Source organism: Cannabis sativa, chromosome 5, assembly GCF_029168945.1.
Source record: "Cannabis sativa cultivar Pink pepper isolate KNU-18-1 chromosome 5, ASM2916894v1, whole genome shotgun sequence".
Taxonomy (NCBI): domain Eukaryota; kingdom Viridiplantae; phylum Streptophyta; class Magnoliopsida; order Rosales; family Cannabaceae; genus Cannabis; species Cannabis sativa.
The window spans coordinates 4,022,373-4,037,876 of NC_083605.1; the positions used below are offsets into that span (position 1 = coordinate 4,022,373).

At 31.4% G+C, this 15,504-nt stretch overlaps 1 protein-coding gene across 2 annotated transcripts; it reads left to right on the top strand.

Moving 5' to 3' along the window:
- The first annotated feature begins 506 nt into the window (after positions 1 to 506).
- On the top strand, positions 507 to 5,200 carry LOC115716205 (uncharacterized). 2 transcript variants are annotated; one of them, XM_030644947.2, is made up of 8 exons: positions 507 to 679; positions 1,116 to 2,375; positions 2,484 to 2,574; positions 2,731 to 2,888; positions 2,996 to 3,047; positions 3,182 to 3,261; positions 3,389 to 3,482; positions 3,590 to 5,200. In XM_030644947.2, the coding sequence occupies exons 2-8, from the start codon at positions 1,236 to 1,238 to the stop codon at positions 4,120 to 4,122; spliced, it is 2,148 nt and encodes a 715-aa protein (XP_030500807.2). In that variant the 5' UTR covers positions 507 to 679; positions 1,116 to 1,235; the 3' UTR covers positions 4,123 to 5,200. The 2 variants fall into 2 exon arrangements, with proteins under 2 accessions (XP_030500807.2, XP_060971258.1); XM_061115275.1 differs by having other exon boundaries at positions 517 to 679; positions 1,388 to 2,375.
- The last annotated feature ends 10,304 nt before the right edge of the window (positions 5,201 to 15,504 follow it).

Here is a 15,504-nt window from a genome sequence, read left to right on the forward strand (position 1 = left end):
ATGAGTAAATAACTACTTACTAATTACTACTAAGCATAGTATTATCCCTTTCCAAACAAAAAATGCATAGTATTAGTTATTATTATCTTATGAATATTTATTTTATTAAAATTTGGCAAAATTTATAAATTAAATCTTAAACAACTGTCAAAATGATTTATTTCTCAGACACAAAATTTGGAGTGTTATAAAAATATGAGACATAGTCTGTAAGATGTTAAGAAAAACACATTGTCCTAATAATTTAAAATAATTTATTAATTTGTAGAAATTAAATTAAAATTAGAACAAAAATATGGTTTCTCATAATATTGAAAAAGAAAAATATAAAATGTGTTTATAAACACACTCTACTTCCCAAATCTCGTTTCTTGGGCCATATTTTCACGAATATCAAGGAAATTATTACATTATTTACTGTTTTACCCTTACACAAAAAATAAAAAATAAAAAATAAAAAGTTGTCTTATTATTTATTTATTTATTTATTTTCTGATTCTTATTATTAATATAATTATTTTTCCTCCTTACTGATTTGCCTTGCTTCATCGAGCGAGCGAGTCCAAAAAACAAAAAGCTACAAATTTTGATAGTTTGCTTCTTCGATCTGTGGCCTCATCTTCTTCTTCTTCTTCCTCTGTCTCAAACAATTCGCCATTAGAGAACCCCAAACAAGCACGTAAGAACTAAAACCAAGTTTTGGGTTTCTTTTGTTTTTAACAAATGAGAAATATTTGCTCCACTATTTGTTTTTTTTAATCTTTGTTGGATTCGTTTCTTCAAGTGTAATCATGTGATCTCTAAATTCTCTTAATGGGTTTTCATTTCTGTGTACTATGAAGTGGTTTTTAACCCTTATTTTGCTGCAGAATTTTGGGTTTTTTTTTTTCTTCTAATTAATATTGCCATTTTTTTTTTGTTTTGTTTTGTTTACTTAATAAATCTTGAATTTTTATTCTGGGGAAGAGACCAGGTTCATTGGGTTTGGATTGGGATCCATGTTGGATCTCTTGGTTTTTGTTTTATTGTTGTTTATTAACATTGTTGTTTGGTTTCTCTTTTTTATTATTGTTTCTGCTAAACTGATCTCGAATTTTGTGTTTTTTTTTCTTTAGATTTTTTTGTGTTGTCTTGGGGTTGCTTGCCAAGAGGGGATAAGACTTTCCCACATTTTCATATGTTTTAAAATGTTGGTCTTCTGAGTTGGGTTTTCATGGGTTGAACTTAATAGTATAATGGATAGCTTCAGTGAAGATGATGAAAATAGATATTTTGATGCCCAAGAAGAGATTGCTTCTATTTCTGATGCAAATTCTGACAGCTTTGATTCTAGTTCACATTCCAAAAACTGGGCTTTGGATAATTCACTCTATGATGTTTGGAACAGGAGCCCTGGAAGTGTTAGGGAGCGTAGGAATAGTTTTTTCAAGTGGATGGGGCTTGATTCCAACCAAGTTGGGATGCTTCAACTTTCAGAAACAGAGATTGACAGAGTGTGTGAGGAGAGTGAGGCTGTGTTGAGATGTTCAGGTATTGAGAATGAGTTCTATTCGAGTCGATCTATGATGTCGTGTGGATCTTGTACTAGCTATAATTTTTTGGATAGGTCTGGTTCAAAGGATGAGTTTGTTTGCAGAAATGGAAGTTTTGGTGGTGCAATGGAGTGTAATGTGGAGGAAGTGGGGGAGTATGAGAAGAGGAGTGAATGTGGGGAAGTTGAATTCGGGCGGTTGGTTTCAACTGCTGAATCTTGGAGCTGCTCTGGCTCATCTCCTAATTTGTCACAAAAGATGAGGGATTTAAGCATTTTCGAGGGAACAGCGAAGAGGGTTAAAAGTATGTGGTTGAATAAATTAAGATCCATGACTTGCATTGTTGACAGACAAGGAGATGCTGATAAATTGAGACCAAATGATATCGATGCATATCTACCGTCAAGGGCTCAAAGAGTCAAGGTTCGCCAATGCAGCAAGCAATCAAAGGAACTTTCTGCTCTTTATTTGGGGCAAGATATTCAAGCCCATGAAGGTTCTATTTTGACTATGAAATTTAGTCCTGATGGAAAGTACCTTGCTAGTGCTGGTGAAGACGGGGTTGTAAAAGTATGGCAAGTGGTAGAAGGTGAAAGATCCAATGAGATTGACATTCCAGAATTGGACCCCTCCTGCTTGTACTTCACAATGAACCATATGTCAGAAGTGAAACCACTTAAAGTGGATAAAGATAAAATGGGCAGATCAGCAAGCTTGAGGAAGACATCAGACTCAGCTTGTGTTATTTTTCCGCCTAAAGTTTTTCGAATATTGGAACAACCATTGCACAAGTTTGAGGGTCACATGGGGGAGATCTTGGACCTTTCCTGGTCAAAGAATAATGTAAGTGATTATATAATTTATGGTTAAGATACATTGAATTCAAGCACAAATGTCTTTAGCTCTATGAATTAGATATTAAACTTAATTTTTTGTTTTGTTTTAATGAAGTATCTCTTGTCATCGTCTGTTGACAAAACCGTCCGATTATGGCAAGTGGGCTGTCATTCATGCCTCAAAGTTTTTTCGCATAGTAATTATGGTAAGCTTCTGTCATTTATGTTCTTTTATTCAATTATGGACATTTTTGGTTAATATATTACTCTAGCTGATTTCATTCATGGCAAGATCCCCAGTTCATGTATTATAACATTTCAAAATTTATTTTCTCACAAATCTTTGTTATGCTGTCATGCAGTGACCTGTGTCCAATTTAATCCTATGGATGATGATTACTTCATCAGTGGTTCAATAGACGGGAAAGTTCGTATCTGGGGAATTTCTCAATGTCAAGTTGTTGATTGGACTGACATAAGGGAAATAGTCACTGCAGTGTGTTACCAACCTGATGGGAAGGTTGGTATTTTTTTGTTTTCTTTAATCTCTTTTTCTGACCTTAAAGTGTCAATGCAGACTCTGATCTTTGAAATGGCTCGTATTTACAAGCTTTATTCATCCTGCAGGGTGGAATTGTTGGCTCAATTGCTGGGATTTGTCGCTTTTACAACATCTCAGGTTTGTTTTCTGCTGAACTCTCGCATTTGTTTCGAAAGTTTAATTGTGGTTAGCACAACTTATACTTAAAATTAATATTGAAGGATTTTACATATTCTTTTTATTGATTTTCTTTCTTGATTGCTTAAAATCAGATAATCAATTACATTTGGAATCTCAAATATGCTTGAGCAGCAAAAAAAAGTCAGCTTCCAGAAAGATAACAGGCTTTCAGGTAGTTCCTTCTTACTCTCTTGTGGTTTCATATGCAGCTTTTGTAATCAATTTTTGTTTTCTCTTAAATTTATAGGAATGGTTTTTCCCTTAAAGGATGTATTGTAACTTTTTGTTCATTCATCCAGTTTTCTCCGCAAGATTCTAGATTAGTCATGGTCACTAGTGCTGATTCACAAGTCAGAGTTCTTCGGGGGGTCAATGTGGTCGGAAAGTATCGTGGTATGTTAACTCTTGTCCTTGGAACAAATAATATTCTGTCGAATTAAGTTGAGAGGTTCGGTTTTTTCATCCCGCTTGCTAAATTGCATCTCTCGATATTTCTGCAGGGCCACGCAATTCGGGAAACCAAATATCTGCATGTTTCACATCAGATGGAAAGCGTATAGTCTCGTCGTGTGAAGACTCCAATGTATATGTATGGAACTGTGTTAAACAGGAAGAAACTGTTCTCTCTCAAACGAAAAAAGTTAGGTCTTGTGAGCGGTTTTTTTCCAATGCATCTGTTGCAATACCATGGTCTGGTTTTAAAGGTGGAAACTCAGACAGAGGAAGTCCATTTCACATTGTGGATAAGTGTGTTTACGAAACTCCATTGATTTCTTCACTAGAAAGTTTTTCGTTAAGTCAAGAATTCTTCTTGGAGTCTTTTCCCAAGGCATCTGCAACTTGGCCCGAGGAAAAGCTTCCAATGTCAAACCAGGCCATAGAATCTGCAATGCACAAGTCTCAACTGAAGTTTCTCAAAGCTTCTTGCAAGAACAGATTTAGTTCTCATGCATGGGGTATGGTAATTGTTACTGCAAGTTGGGACGGTCGTATCAAGGCATTTCACAATTATGGTTTACCAATTCATCATTGACATTTTTTCGGGTTTGGCATGGCTTTAAGATATTCCTTTACTCTTCATCGGGTACATCACCATCGATCGGTGGCTTTCTTTCGCTAGCTAGTGCTTCAAACATCATGTACAAAGGATTGAAAATTGATTTTTGGGCAGCATCAATAGCCAAAGAAAGATTTCTTTAGTACCCCATTATAGTAGGCAGCAGGCATGTGCAGTGTGTAGAAAAATCTTGAGAATTTCGGGTTATGTCTTTTTTTTCCTTCTCCAATGGGGTCCCTTCTCAGATTTCTCTATTGCCAAAGGTCAAATTAAGTCATGGCAAGTGTCAAAAATGGCATGGTTTGTTAATCCATCTCTGTATCAGCAAGTGGCTGAGGTTAGTTCTTCTGGATAATCAACCAACTTTATGATGAAAACTTTTTATTTGCCAGTTGAATGAATGAATGATGGATTTTCATTTCGATTATCACCGCGCTCGGAGCCCACAAAGAATTAGACTTAAAGTGTTTTGCTTGGGCAGTAGTATTGATGCAGGGCAGCAGTAGGGCCTTGTAGAAAACTCTTTCTTTTGTTCTCTTAAAGATGAGATGGAATCCAAGCTGGTGGTAGGAGTTTCTTTGAGAAGAAATGGTGGGGAACTTTGGCCATTACCTAATGTTGGCTGGTCTGAATGATTAATATGTTTGTCTGCCATTTCTGACCACTCTTCATGGTGGGACCTGAGCTACACAACATCAAGTTTTGGCTCTGAAGCTATGTAAGGATGTCATATCCATCTCTCTCTCACTCTCTCTCATGGCTTCTTTAAAAACTCATTTGGCCATTTTTCACTGAGAAAACTTCTAGTTTTCAGAGCAATTAACTGCTACTGCTGCATATATCCATCCATGGCTGACCTTTGCTCTTTTACCTTTAGATCATTATTGCCTAACATATGTATCTACTCAGTTATAGGTTTAGTCTAACATCAACCACTTCTTATGGTTTTTTGTTTTTTTTTTTAATAAATAGATAGAAAAAGCATATATTATATGATGGAGATTTGTAATTGTAATTTCTGGGGAGTAAAATAAAATATCTCATTTAGCTTTTACTGATGTTTAAGTTGTAGATTTTTATATATACATCAATGTCTTCAATCATATTAATCACATATATATAGATATGTGAAATCTTTGAAATGACAAATTGTCCTAAACCAAACTTTGTTCTTTACACCCAATGTAGGTCATATGTTAATGCCATTTGTTGGGTATCTGGTGTACTAATAAGCATGCCATATACTAACATGTACTAAATTATTACCCTCAATTTGTACTGTATATATTTGTATCTATATATATAAATATTTATACTCGTTTGGGTGCATCGATACATCTTATTTGTTCTTTTTAACGAAATTTAAATAGTTTTAATCTTAATCTTTTATATGACAATGTACAACATAGTTATATAAATATTTTATAAATTTTTGAAAAATTTACAAATATTTAACGTTACAAAAAGTATAGTTCAAACAGACTATTGTATGGTATTGTAAATTATTATGAATTTTACAAAATTTGGTAGGATGTTTTAAACAACGAAAATGTATAATATCATATAAAAAAAAATTAAATTTATATACATACATTTAGTGCATCTTAAATTTTTGAACACAAGTTTACCAAAATTTAAAAAAAATAGGCACAATTTATATTAATACCCTTCTCCCTTCTCTTCTTTTTAACTTTATCATCCATATTCTATCATTCTCATCCATACTAATGGTGGTCTAATAGGATCCGATGGTGGCCCAATGCTAGCCATTTTTTTTTTATGTTTTTATACATAAAAAAATGGTAGTATCAGGCCACTATCGGACCGTATTCTACATTTATATATATTAAGCCCCATTCATTAAGCTCGCCAAGAAAGTATTGGGCCACCATCGGACCACCATTAGACTACCATCGGACTACCATTGGACTACCATCGGGCCACCATCGAACTACTATCGAACCTTCGTCTACAACCTTTACTCATTTTAACAACAGGAAGGCATTAGGTCACCATCGAACTACCATCGAAACGTATTATCAGGCTACCATCAGACTATCATCGGACCTTCGTTTTCAACATTTACTCATTTTAACAACAGAAAGGCATCGAACCACCATCAGGCCTGGCAAAAAAACTAATTTTTTGCCCAAAACTCTAATCTAGTCGATTTAACCTAAATCTAATATCTACTCGCAAATAACAAATATTAATCATACAACTTATTTGTTTGATAATATTATCGATGGAGAAGCCGTGGTTGATGGAGAAGTCGTTAGGTCTGCGGTGGTCATTGGGTCTGTGGTCGCAGTGGTCGTGGAGAGAAGAGACCGATGTTATGGGCGGTGGGTTGTGGGTTGAGTCCTTGGAGTGAATTCAGAGTGCGAGAGAGAGAAGGGATGAAGAGAAAGGGTTAGATGTTTGAAATGTGAGGGGTAGAATTGAATTTTATGAAATGTTAGCCTATTCTACTAATATGGGTTAACTTAAGTTTCGGAAAATAATTTTAATCCAATAAATATATAAAAAGTCAAATTTTTCTAAAAAAAATAAAATTATAACTATTTAAATAAAAAAAAGGAGGAGATGAGTGATGAAATGAAATGTGAAAATATGTAATAAGTACCTTTTCAAAATTTGGAATCAAGTTAAGGAATAGTAGGAACAAAATATATAGGACAAAATATCCATAAAATCTACAAGAATTAAGACTAAACTCCAAAACAAAGAGTTTCTCCATAGGACTGATAGGATTGACATGAATACCAGTCTCATCTCATTTCTACATTTTAGTCTTAGTATTGGGTAATACTGTCTTCAACCAAAACAAAAAAAATAAATAAATAAAATAAAATATCTTCTACTGTCTTATCTTTCTTCTTTTGAAATAAATATATTTTTATATAAAATAGAAGGAAGGTGATGATGTTGAAATACTACTAAAATGAGCAGTGTTTTTACAAGACAAAAGTGATGAAATTAAGTAATAAAAAAGAAAAGAGAATATACAATAAATAAACAATGAAAATTTAGAGAAGAGAAAACAAAATCAATGAAAGTAAAAACATGAAAATTTATGATGGAATCTAATTACATTTATGCATAATAATCATTAAACAAAAGGGCAGGTAGTGAGGTAGGTCATATTAAATAATGGGCATTTTTTTTTATTTAATTTTGATAATTATTATTATTATTTTTTTACACTTAGTACGAATTGTTACACCATTAGGAGACAAGAAGACAAATTAGAAGACTAATTAGGTATCTATAAACATGAAATGTCTCTCCACTTAGCTGTTAAAAAACTCTTCTTGTAATAAAAATATATAATTGTATGTTGATTGAGTGAGTCAAAAGTATCAAGCTTTAAAAAAATGGTTGATTTGAGAAAATAAGGTTTGTTAATGAGATCCAAACACTCATTTTCCGACCAAACCAACATTTGCCACTCCTCTTTACTTTCCCTCTATCTCATCATTAATTTCATTATTTAATCATTTCTTTTGCTTTAGTATTTCTATATGTATAAGATAAGGTTTTTTATTTTTTTTAAGAGGATTTTTTTTCTTAACCAATATAAATACATGTTTATAATATATCTTGGCAAAAATTATAGTGAAGTGTATTTGTGTATTATAAGTTTATATATTTTGTTATTTGAATATCTTTTGCAATATTTTTTTTATTATTTTTATAAGTTTATTTTGTGAAAAGAATATTTATTTTTATGATTCCCATTACTATATATCTATTTAGTATTTCTATTTAATTTCATATTTAAAAGATCGGATAATACAATTTTGGACTCCAAATACAAGGTTTAAATTCTATATTTCATATTTTATTAAATATATGGTATATGTTAATTTTTTTTCTCTTTATTTTTGTAGGTGTTTTATTGGTGGATCAAAAATTACAACTCTCAGTTTTGAGGGTTTTTTTTTTTTAAAAAAAAAAAAAATATTAAGCTTTTATTGTCTAGTTCTTCTGAGGTATGCATGTCCTTAAAATAGACAATAAACTTTTATAGATGAAAGAAAATCCTCCAGTAATTACGCAATTTTGTTACTTTTATTATTTTAACATTTATCGGTTACCTTTAAAAAAAAAATTATGTTTCATAAATAATACTTTATTAGTCTTTCAATATATATATATTGGACCTCTTTTTTAGTAACAAATAATAATAATAATAATAATAATTTTAACTCTATAAATATTGATGTTGGTCGAAAATTCACGTATTTTTCAAATCAAAATAGATGGTACAAACTTGAATTTTGAACAAATAAAAAATCCAAAATAGAATTATCTTTTAAAAATAATCTAAATAATTTAAATTTTAATTTATTTTATTCTTATGAACTCTTTTTTTTTCACAAAACATAACGAGGAAGAATAAAAAAAATCTTAAGAAGGCATAAAAATAATTAAAATTATAATAATTAATTATTGTTTAAAAATTCTCAAATCATATATTCATCTAACAAAAAATGCATATGACTCCATTTTAAATTATTAGAGAATATTGTCTCACATGGATTAAATGTATAAAAGTATTGAGCCATATATAAGAACATGGGTACTCTACTCATCACCAATTGTTTTGAGATTGAACCTCATAATTCTTAACATGGTATCAGAGCTATCTCTCTAGCGGGCTTTTGGTCCACACATATCTAAATGGTTAGCCAGCTGCACGAGATCCAGATAGTGCAAAGACGCGAGATCTGAACAAAAATAAGCGTGCAAATGGCATGACTTGTGATAAGGTGCTGATTCAAGTTTAGTAAGTAAAAATAGCCACCATCTTGAGGGGATATTGGAGAACATTGTCTCACATGGATTAAATGTAAAAGTACTGAGTCATATATAAGAACATGGGCTACTCCACTTATCATTAATTAGTTTTGAGATGGAACCCCATGTTTCTTAACACAAATAATAATAATTACTTAAAATTTTGAGTTTGTAAGTAGTAAAAACTCAAATAATTTTTTAGTAATAAGTAACCAATGTTAGTAAAATTTTAATTTTCGTCTAGTTTCATCAGTATCTTAGTGTCTTTGTAGATAGACTTACTTTTTGAATTTGTTGAAAAAAGATTTAAGTAACTGATACTACATGTCTTTTTGTCCAGGCTAATAATTTAGAATCTAAACTTTACACTTGTTTTTCTTAAAACACTAATAGAGTCGATGATGTTAAAACTGAATGAAAATTATAATTTTATTATATTGGATATTTATGCCTCTAAACAAATTTATTAAGCAAAAATGTTCCTAATAATAATAATTGATGTAATTTTTTTTTTTTTTTTTGATGAAATAGGTGTTTGCTATTTTAGTAACTTATTAAAGAACTAAACTTTGATGAAAAAGGCCCAACCAATATCCCCTAAATTAATTGGGCCCTAATGTGAGCCCAATGGCCAAAAAGAATAGTAAAGAGGACCCAGAATATTTGGTGTTTCCCAAAATCCATAATAAAAACAAAGAGGCAAATTTTTTGTCTGATAAAATGAACTTGGCTATATTTATGAGTGAGAGTAGTGTCTCATGCATGCTTCATGTATCTAGCTTAAGTTTTATGAATGAATTGAACTTAGTTATACAAGACTTTGTTCTTTTAGCATACAATTAGTTAGTACTACTACTACTACTCTACCATTTCACACCACATCTTTTTTTTTTTGTACATACAAAATATTACAAGGGTGACATTATTACTTTTTTAAATTGTGGGTCTCCTTTTAACCAAATATGATTGGTTAAAAATATTGTTGTGTTTGAGGCCCTATCACACTCCAATTACTCAATTACTCCACTTGTGTGCTACCACTCTCTACCATTTTACACCACACATAGTGTTATATATTGACTTGGACATAATTTTTTTCTATCCTCACTTTGTTACCAAATTCTGAATTTTTATTTTAGTTTTTGAATTTTAGCTAAATGCAATTTTAGGTTCATGTTTAATATTCAAATGAATTTTTTTTGTTTTGCAAACTATCAAAATTAATTTTATTTTAAACTCACTATTTAAATAGAATTAATAGTGTTCTAATATGTTTAGTGTTCAAATCCTATGTGAAACTTTTTTAATACTTTTATTAAGATAATGATATATGAATTAAAATTGTAAATTTGAATAAAAACAAAGATAAGAACATTATTTTGAGAAAACTTCACCCAAACTTGTTAGGTTACCAATTTTTTAATAGATTTTTCTTTCTTTTTTTTTTAAAAAAAAAAAATATGATTTAACACTTAGTTTTGTAGAAACAAAAAAATCATTCCAAACCCAATCTACATAGTGGGCATCCATGGAAGCCCATTAAGATTCTTTTTTTTTACCCTCAATAACCAGTCCCTCTTCTCACACCAAAGAAATAGATTAATACTATTTACACAAATACAAAATTTAAATTTGATATTTACCATTTGTTTCTCCACTTGATAAACTCACACTTCATCACCCAAAAAAAATAAAGGGGATTTTTTTTCTCTTGATTTAATCATAAAATCCTTTTTTGGCTTCAACATATTTTTGAACATAATAAGTCAATAAAAAAATATGCTACCATTTAGTGACAATTTTTTAGTCACAATATAGATATTTTGTGATTAAATTTTTTGATATTATATATGGACTAACATAATTAAGTATTACTCACACAATATTAATATTAACATTTAAAGAAAATTATCGATAGTGCATAGTATTATCATCAATTAAATAGGATAGACATAACATTAAGGGGTAAGTTGAAAAATACCACTTTTATTAATTAATTGATCAAATTTACCTCTAATTTTATATTTGATTGAAACATACCTCTTTTTATATGTATTGTACTCAAAATACCCTAACATAAGAGAGTCACATGGAGAGTATCTTAAAGTGACAGTGGCAAAATTAATACATTGTTTTTAAAAAAAAAAGGTAAAAATGATAGACTTTAAAAAAGAGGGTAAAAATAAAAGAGGATAATATAAAAATAGTATAGAGTGTAATTTCCTCTAACATTAAGGGCTCATAACATAGGGATAAGTTGAAAAATACAATTTTTTTGTATTTATTAATCAAAAATACCTTCATATTATATTTTATTAAAATATACCCACTTTTTTAGTAGATTGCCCAATATACCCTCACTCTCTATTTAAGTCTAGCATATAATTTACATTAACCTAAGGGGTCTAATGGAAACATCATCTATAAAAGTGAGTATATCTTAAAGAATATAAAAATAAAGATAAAAATTAAAACAAGTAAAGTGGGTATACCATGTAATTTCTTCCCTAACATACTGTCAAACTATTGGGCCAAGACAACCAATTCTTACGGGCAATTAGGTCCAAAAGATTTATACCTTTTATGTTGAAGGTGTGAGATGTGTTACTGTATAAGTGTTCAGAGAGAAAGAGTAGTGTTCATAAATCCTTTTTGTACCCTTGTCATCTCTTTGATGTGTAGGTGGATGAATTGTGATACCCTACATAGAATGATATCATTTTGGGCTATTTTATGAGCTGTGAAAATCACATAAATTGTTATTTTTAGTAAATAAAAATATATTTTTATGTTTAAAGTTTTTTTATATATATTCCGTACAACCGTATGTAATTTTTTTATTATTTTTGTTAATTCTATTTTTGGCATATTTAATTGACAAAAATATTTTATTATTCATTGTATATTTTCGGCTGGTATGCTTTAATATGGTTTCCTATTTTGTGTATTCAAACTTGGAAGGAAAGTTTTCTAACTTTCCTATTTATGGAAAAAAGGTAAAAATGGTAAGTTTGGTTACCCATTTCGTTTTTATCTAACCAGGTGTGTAATCTGATCTTGTGTTGAGTTTCCCATTTTCTCAGATCAGATTTCTTGAAGAGAAAACCGGAGCTAAACTTTCCTTTTATAGAAAAGGAAAGTTGTAGTTACTGTCCACGATTTTGTAGGTACAGAAACGAAAATTCCTGGACTGATTGAAGAATTATTTTAGGGAAGTTTCTAGTGGGTTGAGGTCTTGTTCAGACCGAATGTAAGCTGTCAATAAGATGTATATTCATTATAAATACATCTTATAGCAGCTAGGTTTTGCATCTCTTTCACACACTTAGAATTGTATTCAAATCTTTAGGAAAGAGGTGTCTTTGTTATGTAGAGAAGAGTTGTTCTACTCTTACTCTGTTTATTTGTTGTTTGTATTGTCTTGAGTCTGTATTCAAGTTTACAACGAAGAAGAACATCAGTGCACCTTCGGGAGAAGGGTATTTACAAGCTTTCGGGAGATTGCTTTTGAAGTCTTGCATCGGGATGATACAAGCACACAACCTTCGGGAGATGGTTGTATAGGCTTTCGGGAGATAGCCTTTAAGCCCTGAATCGGGAGGATTCAAGCAACTCTTCAAGGTGATCGAAGGGAGTTCGAGCTCTTGGAGTTTTATCAAGATTCAGTTAGTAGGTGGAATACATCAAGCTTGCGGTATACAATAAGAGAGAGTCTATTTATGCATAAGTCAATTACTTTGTATTTTTGATACCGATCTAATGAATCTTATCTCTGGACGTGGCCCCGTGGACTAGTAACAATCTGAAAGGATTGTTGAAACCACGTACAAAAATCTTGTGTGTTTTTACTTTTATGCACTGTTTGTTTTTCTGGGTTTCTCTGGAGTTACAGAGTTGTATTCTGTAACTACGGAAAAACTGTTTTCAGTACCAGTTTCATTATTCTGCATTTAATTAATCACTTAATTAAATAATCAAACTGGGAATATTAAAATACGGAATTTCATTTGGTATCAGAGCAAGTCACTAAATTCTTAGTGAGATCTTGAGGTTATTCCGTTTAACTTGTTTTGTGTGAGATGTCTTTGTTTGCAGAAGGAAGCTCTATCTCTCGACTTCCTCTGTTAAATGAGTCGAATTATCCTTATTGGAAGGTCAGGATGAGAGCATTCATCAAATCACAAGATGAGAAGGCGTGGAGAGCTATTCTTACAGGCTGGTCTCAACCTACTAAAAATGATGAAAAAGGTAATACTCAGGTAAAATCTGAACTCAGTTGAACCACTGAAGATGAAAAATTATCTGGTTATAATAATAAGGCTTTACATGCTATTTTTAATGGTGTTGGTGAAGGCTTTATTAAATTAATATCATCTTGTGAATCTGCAAAGGAAGCATGGGAAATCCTTCAAATTCAGTTTGAATGTACTGCTGATGTAAAGAGATCACGATTTACCATGTTGCAAACTAGATTTGATGAATTGAGAATGTCAGAAACTGAAACTTTAAATGAATTTTATGAAAGATTTTCTGATATTTCTAATGAGTTTTTGGCCTTGGGAGAAAAATTAGATGAATCTGTCTTGGTTCGAAAAATTGTTCGAGTTCTTCCTGAAAGGTTTGACACAAAATTGCTTGCAATGGAAGAGGCAAAAGACTTTGGCAAAATAAAAGTTGAGGAACTCATGGGGTCTTTAAGAACTTTTGAGTTGAATCAACAGATCAAGAAAAAGAGTAAGCAAAGTCTCTCGAATGAGAAAAGTAAAGGTATTGCCTTTAATGCTTCTGAAAATATTATTTCTGATGATGAAAATGATGATGAAATGGTTCTGTCGGCAAAGAATTTCCAAAAATTCATGAAATTTGATGGAAAGAAAAAGAACTTTTCAAAGAGCCCAAAAGGTAACATTTCTGGTAATATTTCCTCTAAACCTTTTTCATCTAACAATAAAAAAGGTATTAAATGCAGAGAATGTGAAGGTTTTGATCACACTCAATCCGAATGTGCTAATACCTTAAAGAAAAATAAAAAGGGATTAAATGTTACTTGGAGTGATGATTCTGAGAGTAGTGAGAATGAAAAAGAAAAGGTTGTCCTAACAAGTGTTTTGTCAAGAAATTTGCAGGAAAAAGAAAAGAGCATTTGCTTGAACAATATCCTGATCGATGACAACAAGGAAGAATCCAGATCCGAATCAGATGAGTCAGAAATTGATGAGAATTCTATGGCTGAATCCTGCAAGGTAATGTTTGGTAAGTGGTTGGAAACTTGTGCTGAAAATTGCTCCCTGGTTAAAGATAATAAAGTCTTGTATAACAACATTAATGAGTTAGAAGATAAACTTAAATGTTGTGAATCTAAACTGTCTTTAAAAGAGTCAAATATTATTTCTTTAACCAAGGAAATTGATAACATTAAAAAGAATGTTAAAATGCTAAGTCCAGGTTCCACCATCTTTGAAAAATTTCAAAAATCTGGCCAAACTAATCATGTGGGGCTGGTTTATGTTCCAAATCAACCTGATTCTAATACTACTTTTGTTAAAACTAATAGTTTTGTTTCTGGAGGAACTGTTTCTACCTCGCAGGTTTCTGTTTCTACAGCAAAGCGCTCTGCTGTTACAAAAAAGAAGCAGTACGGTAAGTTTGACAATTTCAAAGGGATTGGAAGACGTTTCATTCCTATTTGCCATTTTTGTGGAATAAAAGGTCACATTCGACCTAATTGCATAACCATGCAAAACATGTTTAAATCTAATTATCTTGGAAATAAATATGTTTTACAAAAACAAAAATGGGTTGTCAAAAACAAATGCTTGGTAGGTTCTACTTGTTTTAAAACTGCTGCTTCTAACATGTGGTATTTTGATAGTGGTTGTTCTAGACACATGACAAGTGAAAAAGAATTTCTTGTGAACATAAGACCAATGCACTGTGGAGAAGTTACTTTTGGTAACAGTCTTATTGGAAAAGTCATAGGAATTGGAACTCTCAAGTTTGAAGGGCTTCCTAACCTAAAAAATGTCATGTTGGTTGAAGGACTAAAAGCTAATCTACTTAGCATTAGTCAGATTTGTGATCAGGGTTATACTATGAGCTATGATAGCAATCATTGCTATGTATATAATATTCTTGATGAAATCGTGTTACAAGGGCTGAGATCTAGTGATAATTGTTATATTCTCACCACGTATGCTACTTGTCATTCTGTCATTGAAAATGTTACTGATCTATGGCATGAAAAACTTGGTCATATCCATTTTAAAAATTTAAAAAAATTGTTTGTTTCAGGGATTGTTCGAGGATTACCTAAATTAGGTAAAGAGTCATTGGGAAAATGTGGACCATGCCAGTTAGGTAAGCAACTGAAAATTTCTAGAGTTCTCGAATTCTTGCACATGGACTTAATGGGTCCAATCCAGGTAGAAAGCTTGAATGGTAAGAGGTATATTTTTGTTTGTGTTGATTATTTCTCTCGATTTCATGGGTGGATTTTTTGAGAGAGAAATCTGATACTTTTGAAGCTTTCCAATCTTTGTGTTTGAAATTACGAGT